The sequence below is a fragment of the Coturnix japonica genome, chromosome 3 (assembly GCF_001577835.2).
Source record: "Coturnix japonica isolate 7356 chromosome 3, Coturnix japonica 2.1, whole genome shotgun sequence".
Lineage (NCBI taxonomy): Eukaryota > Metazoa > Chordata > Aves > Galliformes > Phasianidae > Coturnix > Coturnix japonica.
In genome coordinates this window covers 27,860,499-27,870,657 of record NC_029518.1, presented here as the reverse complement: position 1 = coordinate 27,870,657, position 10,159 = coordinate 27,860,499, and the positions used below count along the sequence as shown (strand labels likewise).

At 56.6% G+C, this 10,159-nt stretch overlaps 1 protein-coding gene across 2 annotated transcripts; it reads right to left on the bottom strand.

Moving 5' to 3' along the window:
* Positions 1–323: 323 nt before the first annotated feature.
* Positions 324–10,073, bottom strand: DLK2 (delta like non-canonical Notch ligand 2). Of its 2 annotated transcripts, none has more exons than XM_015857801.2 (6): positions 9,780–10,073; positions 5,318–5,419; positions 4,207–4,270; positions 3,649–3,779; positions 3,005–3,149; positions 324–2,540 (listed from the first exon to the last, which is right to left on the bottom strand). In XM_015857801.2, exons 1-6 carry the CDS (start codon positions 9,850–9,852, stop codon positions 1,763–1,765), a joined length of 1,293 nt encoding a protein of 430 aa, XP_015713287.1. In that variant the 5' UTR covers positions 9,853–10,073; the 3' UTR covers positions 324–1,762. The 2 variants fall into 2 exon arrangements, with proteins under 2 accessions (XP_015713287.1, XP_015713288.1); XM_015857802.2 differs by lacking the exon at positions 9,780–10,073 and adding an exon at positions 7,385–7,475.
* Between the last annotated feature and the right edge of the window lie 86 nt (positions 10,074–10,159).

Genomic DNA, 10,159 nt, shown 5'->3' with positions numbered 1-10,159 from the left:
TAAGCAGGATCTGATGTTTTGAGATGTTAAGATCAAGAAGGCCCTGACAACTTCTCCCAGCAGGACAACGCCAGGCCAGCAAAATTAAGGGCTTCCAGGTAATGAAAGGTTTATGGTGACTTTGGGCCAGAGCATGGGCTGGAGCAATCCGTGTGCCACAGTCTGGGTGTGCACTCTTGAGGGCAGTGATGAAAATACAGATGCTCACACCTGGACAGGATAAGAAGCTGAGCAAGCTGATGTCACTGAATCTGCTGAGAGCTGGAGATTGGCATACAGAAAATTCCTTCAACTCAAATTATTTTATCATTCTCTGATACAGATTCTGGGCTTGTAATTGTTTTATTTGATAAAGGTACATTATCCATTCATGTATTAAAAAAATAATCTTTTTCATGGAGCCCCAGTCCCCTCTCCCAGGTCTCTCTCCTGGCTGAGCACTCAATCCTCTGTCCTCACTCTTTCTACATGACCTCGAACCCTGTTCTGTGACCCTACAGGCCAGTAGTAGGGGTTGTTTTGTTGTTTAGTGCTTAAAATTTCCACTGTTTAACCTCTCATTCCTATGAGGAGGCACAGAAAATCCTGACCCTGGCAGAGAGGCCCTGCTTGCTGTACACCAGACCAGAAAAGGCAGAACAGAGCCATTACCAAGGCTATGTGCCTCTCAGCCTTGCTTTAGCAAGGAGATTGCAGTGCTGTATCTGCTTCCTACAGTCATTATTGGCTCTGTATCCTTTCTTCATATCCACTGCGTAGAGTTTAGCTTGGTTGCTATCAAGAAACACTGCAATGGCTGGTTTGAGGTTAATGCCAGCAGGTTGCCTTGGAGGGACTAGCAGGGGAAATGAGGATCTGGATCTTGTATTACTCCTGAGCCAGTTGCAGCACATCTCCAGTCTTATCCAGCTCCTGTTTCACCTGTGAGGGCATGTGAGAAGAACCAGCTCAGGCCCTGAATGCCCCACAAGGAAGAGGCCATGCACTTCCCCGTCAGCGAACAGTAAAGCAGAAGTGCACACTGGAGTGGGGAAGGAGCTTTGCTGTCTGTGTCCATACCAGAAAGGATGGCTCCATAAGTGGGGAGAGGAGACCCCATGGATCATCAGGAGAAAGGTACAGAACATGTTTGTAATGCCAAGTCTGGTGGCAGGAGGGAGGAGCATCACACAGGGCAAAAAAGGACAGGAGACCCTAAATGATCTCCATAGTCTTTCCAAACTGTCTCACAGGACCACAAGGCCACAGAGCAAGAGCATCTGCTTGTGCCCTTGGAACGCAGTATCTCAAACTACAACCACCAGAAACAGCTGGGAGACCCTGTTCCAGGGCAGGGAGCGCTGAGCGGGCACAACCATCCCAAAGGCCCCAGAAGAAACATCCCAACACCAACAGAAATAGCAGGGCAAAGCCACTTCCAAGTAATCACAGAGATGAGTTGCAGAGGACCTAGCAGAAGACAGTTGTGAGACGGCACTCCAGCACTCCCAGTCCCATTTCCAAGCACTCATGTTGGAGCGGTATCAATGCTGCTCCCTTGCAGGGCTGGCCCCATGCAGCCCTAACTCCACTCGCACAGGCACTGGCCAGGTGGAGACAGCTTGGTCCCACTGCACCGAGCCCAGCACTGTGGGGTTTTGTTGATGCGCTCACTGCCTGAGAAGCCCTTCCCTACTGCCCAGTTTGCACCAGAACAGCTGCCTGGGGTGCAGTTCAAGGGGTCTACCAGCACGATGACCTGCAGGGGCCTGGCTCAGAGTGCTCACAGCTCCGTTGTTTTTCTGGGCTCGATGAGGACCGAGTTTAACATGCCCACCTGGCACTCCTGATCTTGGAGCTTCCTGGCAGCCTGCGAAGGGCTTTGGCACCAGTTTGACCGCTGTCGGCCCCTCTGCCAGTTCCTCAGGATGAGCAGGATGGTGATGAGGACCAGCACTGCCGTCAGCACCCCGAACACCAGCACTGTCACCAGCTGGGCTTCGCTCAGCCCCGAGTCCCTTTGGGTCACCACCTCCTTCACGGAGATTTTTAACAACCCTCCTCCCGGCACTTTCTCGCTGTGGTTGGCCACACGCCGCCCCGTAACCGCAGTCCTCACGGGCTCTGGCTGTGTCACCGCAGGCATCTCGCTGGTGGTGCTCCTCATCGCCCAGCTGCTCTCGTGATTGGCAGGGTGGTAGGGGGGAGCCCAGGTGGGCTCAGGGATGGAGATCTCACAACTTTTGCCAGTGAAACGGTCGGGACACAAGCAGTCATAGTCATTGATACGGTCGTAGCACTTGGCCCCGTTTTTGCAGGGCTGGCTGGCACAGTCGTTGATGTTGATGGTGCAGAAACGCCCCTCGAAGCCCACCTGGCACTGGCAGGAGAAACGGTTGATACCATCTTGGCAGGTGGCACCGTTGGCGCAGGGCCGCATCAGGCAGTCATCCACATCGTGCTCACAGAGAGCCCCCACAAAGCCAGCAAGGCACCGGCAGGTGAAGTTGCTGGCAAAGCCATTTTCATCTTGACACTGCCCCCCATTCTTGCATGGAGATCTGTGAGGAGAGAGGAAGAACGGGTCATGGCTCTGGAGAGCAAGCAACTCCCGCCCTAGGGATGGAAACTCCCTACTGGATCTGGCTGCCAAGCCACAGAGCAGGTGGATGGATGCGGTAAAGGAGGATGTGGTAAAGCTTCTGCCTCCCCAGTGACAAGGGTGGGATGTCCCCAAGGCACAGGGCAGCTGCCCAATGGGAAGAGGCAGCAGGCTGAGTATCTGAGGAAGATGCAGGCCCTACTGATGCTCCTTAAGGCACAACTGGTGTCAGCTCATTGTATCCACACTGACAAGGAATGGGACCCTGCTAAGGTCACAGCCCTAGCGGGACTGCAGCATGCCAGGCTAAACTAAAGCCAAAGATGGTTTTGGCTTAACTCCATGAGCACATGGAAACTCAGAGACAAGAAGCCAAACTGAGTTGCAACTAGTGATGTCTGTAATCACAATGCCGTGTCTTACCCTGCCTTCTCACATGGCCCTGCCTTCATCTCACAGTCCTTCCCGTGGAAGCCCTCTGGACACAGGCAGGAGTAGTCCCCATCTCGGTCGTAGACACACTGAGCCCCATTCTGGCACGGGGACTGATGTTCACAGATGTGGACGTCTGAGGGGGAAGGAAAAGGTGGGGGGAGTGAGAAATGAGAGTCGATGCAGCCACTTCAGTTCCCACACCCTGTCAGACCCAGTGGGGATAGGAAAGTGGCCACAGCTTCTCTCTCCTTCCCTCCAACAGGCACTAGCAGCCCAGGTCTGGAGGTGGCAAGAAGAATCCTTGTTGCCCTAGAGGCCTGCATGATGTGCTGGTGCTGTGCATGCCAGCTGGAAGGGGCACACCATGGTGGTGGCACTGTTAGGACAGATAACAGCACTTGAATACAGTGTCATGCAGCTCCCACCATGCAGCTGGGGACAGCCAAGGCACATCCCATCTCCTTGCAGCCCAAGCTGAGAACCCACATGTGGCTTCTGGCTGTGCCATCCCTCCTATTAGTGCAGGGCATGCAGGACTTTAGCCACAGCACCCTGAAGTGCAGCATGGGGATGAGTTTGGATGACGCTCCTCTGTCCCCTGCAGAGCTACCCCCGCCCAGCCAGGGACTCACCCTTGTCGCAGAACTTGCCGGCCCAGCCGCTGTGACAGATGCATTGCCAGGGCTGGTGGCAGGTCCCATGGAGGCAGCCCGGCATACGCACACACTCCTCGCAGTACTCGCCTTCCCAACCTGGGTCACACCTGAGGGGACAGGGCAGCGTTGTGACACCCAGCTCTTCTGTACCCACAGATCATCAACAAAACAAAGCTATGGTGTCCCAGTAGCCTTCCCTCATCCTGACAGCTCTCAGCAAGTGCTAAGAAAAGAGGGCATCTCTATGGAAGCAGGGCTGAGCGGAGGTGGCACCAGATACTGCAAAAGCTATAAACAAAACAGCATGAAGATAAACCTCAGGATAAACCTGAGTGGGCAGCAAGCACTGCTTCCCTTGGGTACCACAGACTGTGGTGCAGGAACGGGAGGTGCAAACTGCTTTTCTTTCCCAAAATGTAAAACCTAAAAACCACAAGGGCAAAAGTCCCTGGGCAGAGGGCAGTTTTGGTGGGATGTTGCCAAGGCTGAGGTGTGGGTAAGGACAGATAAATGCATAGAAGGAGGTGGACGTACCTGCACTTCCCATCCTGGTCACAGCTGCCGTGGGCCAGGTTGCAGCGCTCGCTGCAATCATCACCTGCAAGGTAGGGACAGGGGGCTGAGGTTAAGCAGAGATCATGGGTGACCCCAAACCTGCTCTGGCCCTGCTGGCCTGCAGGTAGCTGAGAAATGGGACCCTACAGCCTGTGCTACAGCACGTGGACCACCGGGGTGAGAAGGCTCAGGCACACACAGGACACAAAGGCACCAAAGGCAGAAACAGCAAGAATGGGTCCTTTGTATCTCTGGGATGCTCCCATTCCTGAGGAAAACTGTTAGCATGCAGCAGACTGCAGCCAGGGCCCAAGCACCCCACTGAGGAGCAGGTATCCAGTTCTGTTTATTTATTTAAAGGCCACCATAATGATGCTGTAACTGAGCCGTGGCCTTGCCATGCCGCTTCTCACTCCTGATCCATGTCAACCTGCTCTCTCCAGCCCCGTGTCTGCTTTCACCCCAGCCTCCCCCTCTACCACATCACCTACTCAGAGGTTTCTGCAGGAGCCCATCATACACCCAGGCCAGCAAGTGACTGCCCGCCCTAATCAAACCCCTTCATCCATGAGGCATGAGCTTCCCAAACCTCCATCTGTGAGGCAGGAGCCTCCCAAACCCAACCAAGGCAGTAGTGCTGGATCTGCTCAGCCCAGGCATGGGTATCACTGTCCCTCCTGCCCATGAGCACCTCTCCTGGCAGATGGCTTTGGGAATTCTGCACTTACCCAGAGTGGGGGGAGGGCAAGCTAATCTTCAGGATTTTGCCTCACAGGATCCAGGATTAGCCATTTGGGGTCAAGATCGTCTCTCTCTCTCACCCTGCCTCTCCCCATGGGCCCATCCCAGTGAGAGGTGGGGCACTGGGACCCTTCACCTCCCACCTGCTCGTGCACTGCCACCCAGCTGCCATCACAACAGGGTCTCACAGTCACCATTAGTCACTTCCCAGGTGCCAGATGACGATGCAGCATTTTCTGGTTTTCCTCATCAGGCCAGCTCTATTTGAGCTGATAAGCTGAGGAGTCTTGTCTGCGCCAGGGATGGATTTGAAAAGGTGGACAGAGAAGAGCAGGACCCAGAGACTCACCTTGGGCAAGCTGGTGATGGGCCAACAGGATCCAAAGCAAGGACATGAGCTGAAGGCAGAAGCTCCTGAGCATGGTCAGTGTGGCCCCACCGAGATGAACACCTACAGAGGTGAAAAGAGCTGGCTGAGGAAAGGCCTCTGGCTCACACTGCAGCGTCACTTCATGAGTCCCTTCCTCTCCACTGCCTGGAAGTTCTGAGCTGAAACATCCAGTTTTGTATGGACTTCTCACCACACACCTCTCTGTCCTTCCAGGCTTCTTCCTCTGAGGCAACGCTGGAGCACTAAGAACCAGAAAGCCTTCTAAAACATATGTCTGGGAGACCAAACAAATACACCCAGTGCTGAATGCACAGCAGCTGAGGCTGCTACACTGCCCCAACCAAAGCTCTATGAACTAGTGCTGTCAAAGGGACCTTCACCTTCCCTCCCTGCATCGGGAGACCTGAGCTCTGTGTTAAGTGAGGTGTGAGGTCCCTGCACTGCATGTATCCCATGCTCACAGCACCTGGGCTGCTTTTCAAAGACTCACAGCCTGCAGCAAGCAAACCCCATAAGCCGATGGCTAAGATGCGAAGCTCCTTCTGGCTCAATTAGGAGGGAAGGGAGTGGGGTGGATCTAGATGGTAAGAGGGCAGTAAGTAGCACCAGAGAAAATAGCTTTGGTAAGGAAAGGGGTGAAGCGATAGACCCCAGGGTTGAAGCACTGAGCAGCGCTCACTTGCTGGGTGCAGCCCTTTCCCTCTGACACCCCGCAGACAGCCCTGTGAGCCCCGAGTTCCCGCACCCATTGATTTTCTGACCACCTCCTGCCCTTGTAAAGTAGCATTAAACACTTTCCAAAAACACTTCGATCCCTCCCAGCCTTCTGGGGTTGTTTAGGGCAGGAAATTCTAGGGTGATATCATAAGGATATTACTATAATGAGATGGGAGGGGTTAAGCCATCCCATGAGGAGTGTGAAGAGGAGCAGGCTCCATCCAGTTGCGTGGGTGTGATGGGCAGGGGCCACGCTGCTCTGAGCCCCACTGTGAAGTGAGAGAAGGTTGTGTTGGGTCTGCCCAGATTTGGAGAGAAGTCCCCCCACACCTACATCCATTGCAGGACAAGGTGCTAGGGACACTTCTAATGGCTTGACACACATGGACCACACAAAATCACCCACTGAGCCCAAAGCAATGATTCTGCTCAGGGCATCTCGCCACAAACAAACCATCACCCACAAAGGACACAGCATTTTCAGAGAGACTGCGGGATGTGCTTGCCAGTGTCCCAGCCAAATTCCAGCAGGGATCACAGCATCCTCCCTCCGCATGCTCCCCTTGTCACTGTGCTCTCAAGACTGTCCTTCGCTTCCTGCCCTGAAATGCTGGGCAGTGGCGGACAGCTGCAGCATTTCAGGGGAGGGTGAAGCAATGCCTAGGAAACTTATAAAATAATTGAGAGCCGACGGGCGAGCAGTTGGCAGCCCATCCCTTAGGGCTGTTGAAAGCCCGACCTCCGATCACCACGCGTCCTTGCAAAGCTTGCTGCTCGAGGCTCCCCACTGCTGCCCCTTCGAGCTCCAGACCCCCGTGTGCTGCCGCCGGTGGCCGCATCCCGGGGGCAACCGGTGCCCACGGGGCCGTCAGCGGGCCTGGCCTTGGGGCGCAGGGACGCTCCCGCTCTCTCCTCCCTAATCCCCTCCAGTGCCCTGGGGCATTAGGGCCCCCGGGGGGAATTACAGACACCCCCTCGCGGGTGACCGGGAGCCGCCAGAGGCGACCGGGTCCAGCCTCATAACGAGGGCTCTTCCCCAGTCCCCCGGCCCGGAGCTACCGTGGCACGGCAGGATGCACCGGGAGATGCCGCGCCGCCGCGGCTCTGCTCTCCCGGCCCCCTCAGCCCCCCGCAGCTTCACGACCCCTCCAGATGCCCCCGCACCCCCGGGATGGTCCGTGCGGGATGCGCTCTCTCTGCTGTTCCCCTCTCCGGCCGGGGGGGCCTCGCACCACCCGGGCCCCGCTGCCCCCCATGCGGCGGGGGGCCGCGCAGCGGAGCCAGCTCAGCTCCCCGGTGTGTGCTCACCTCGGCGACGCGGCGGCTCGTGGTGCTATCGCGGGGCTCGGCGGCGAGGGGCGGCCATGCCCGGCGAGGCGGCGGCGGCGGCGGCGGGGCTGGAGAGGCGCGGGGCTGCGGAGGGAGCTGCCGCGTGAGCTGCCCCTGCCCGCCGCCGCCGCCCCCGCCGTGCGCCCCGGCCGCCTGCCAGCGGCTGCGTGTGCCTGCACATCCCCGCTCCCTCCCCGGGACATCCCGCCTCCCGCAGCCCCAAACCGCAGGCAGCCCCCCCGGGCCGGCTCGGCCCGACCCGCCCTGCCCGCTCACCCCTGCCCTGCTCCCTCTGCCTCCGGGGACGGCCACACGCAGGACTCCCACCCACGGTCACTGCGTGGGCCAAGCTGAGCCCCCGGACCCACGAATAGTGGCAGCTCCGGGCTGGGGGTCGGATCCCGGAGGAACCCCTTAGGAGGGGGCAGGGTCAGACATCCTTATACACGGAGGCTTCGCTGCTGGAGCTGGGTAGTGCCGGGCTCCCGCTCGGTGTTGGCCACCTCCCTCTCAGCACCTCTGCCTGCTCACCGGGAAAGCCCAACAGATTCCCCCCACGCTTTACAAAGCTTCAAGATGCGGAGAGAAGTGAAAATGCCTTCCCAGGCCCCCCTGTGCCAACTCCAGTCCCTCCAGTGAGCACACCTCCATTTTCAAGCCCTGGGATTTAAAGTCTGAAAGTAGAGAAGCAACGTGAGGCAGCCACCCCAGTAAGAAGGCGTCCTGCCAAGCTGCCAGGAAGGAGCCATCCCACCAAGCTGTGCTCCTTGGTGCTTCTCCTGCTGCTGCTCATGAGACATAGACTCCGATGCTCCAACATGGAGACAGCCCTGTGTGAGCGGCTGGGCAGCCAAGTCTTTAAGAGGAACAGCTGCCTGTGCTTCTCTTCACCTTGCACGGCCTTTCTGCCACTTGATAAACCTGGACTATTCCACCACCTCCCAAGGCCTAGCTATCCTTAATTAAAAATCACCCACACCTTTTCCATACTCCACTGGCCCCAAAGTTTGCTATTTTCCACAGAGAACCAAGAATAACCTAATGCTCCTGGTACTCGTGTGGGTGTTAGCAGTTCCTGTCTCCCCACCACATCCCTGCCCTCCCTTTGTCACCTCCTGCAGCCCCGTGACCCTCATAGCCCCACCAAAGTCCAGCTCTGCACCTCATCTGCCTGCAGACCTCAGCTTGTTCAGACAGCACAACTCTAGGGAGCTATACTATGGGCTCCTACCTCATGTGCCTCCTTTCTGCTTCCCTTCTGCTCTCCTGTCAGGCAGAAAGACCATTCCTCTCTGCCTGCCTTTCCTTATCTTGGTCACCCTGTGGAACTGCTCCAGAGGCCCTGAGGATCAGGCAGGTCCCAGTCTCCTGCAGCTCAGATGCTGACTGAGGTGTCCCAGCTCTAGGATGCTTCCTGCAGTTTTCCATCCTGCTCTCACTCTCTTCTGTGGATATCTGCCCAAACACTGCACCACACTGCAAGGCCATACCTGTGTGCAGGTAAACCTTACTTGTTTGAATGAACATTAGAAAAAGCTCTTGCAGACCGACACTGTGTGTCGGTACCCATAAGCATCTGTATCCACAACCGGAGCGGTGCGGGAGGGGGAGATGGGATTGGGTTGCAGAGAGCTGAGCCACACACGTGGCTTTCCCATAACAGTCATCTCCGAGGTGAAATCTGTGGCCAAGGCTAGGGAGGGGAAATCGGCTGCTGGAGATCTGCATGCCGAGGCAGGGGAGTGGAGAAGGGAAACCACGGCAGGGATTCAGAGGGGTGAAGTGAACACATCTGAGGAAAAGAGATCTGGGGTTTGGTTTATTCCTCTTGGTGTGAGGCACACAGACAGGGAGGGGTGGGCAGAGAAAAGCATGTGCAGAAGGGAGCTGACAGGCACATCAGGCACAATGGACCCTAAGTATTCTCCTTTCTCATCATTGAAGGGCTCTTGTCCAATCCATGGGCAAACTCTGAGCCTTGCTCTGGCTGTCCCCAGGCTGCCCGTGATAACTCCAGCAAAGTGACTCTATTTGCAGACCCAAGTTATGGGGGCTGAGGAGGGGATTCCTGCACTTGGCTTGGACCTGACCCTACTGTGCTCTGATCCCTGCCATGCCATCCCTAGGGGCGTCTCGCATGAAACAGCTGCTGGGTCAGAATTAGGAAGGATTTTTTTCCTAGCCGTAAGAATCCCTCCACTGCTCCTCTCTCCAATGAAGGAAACCCCACAAAGCAGGGACCCAGAATGGGACTGGGAATCCCCCATCACCACAGCACCTTTGTGCCTCTCCCCCATGCCTACCAGCTGCAGGCTCCCTCCCATACCGTCCTTCTGATGCAGGACCATCATTCCCAGTGAGATGGAAAAGTTACCTGTCAAAGCCAGCTGGGGCTGCTTGCCTTTCCTCCGGTGTCTGCAGCCTGCGCCTTGGAGACAGCTGGACATCAGGGGTGAGGATTCTTGCTTTCAGCAGCGGGTGATACTGCCTCTTCTCCACTGAGGAACCTTCCCCAGAGCGAGAAGAGAAAGAAGCTCTTCTCTGTGCAGACTCCTGGAAAAACTCACCCCTTCCTGCCCACTGTAGTCCCTTAAGGGAGATAGAGGAGTAGTAGCGAAGCAGCTGGAGAACGGCTGCAAACACCTCTGAGCTACCAGCTTATTCCAGCATCCTCCCCCACAGCTCGGTGTGACCCTCTCTGTATGCACGCTTGCTGTGCTGCACCAGCCCGGGGTCTCTGGGTAAAAACAAATG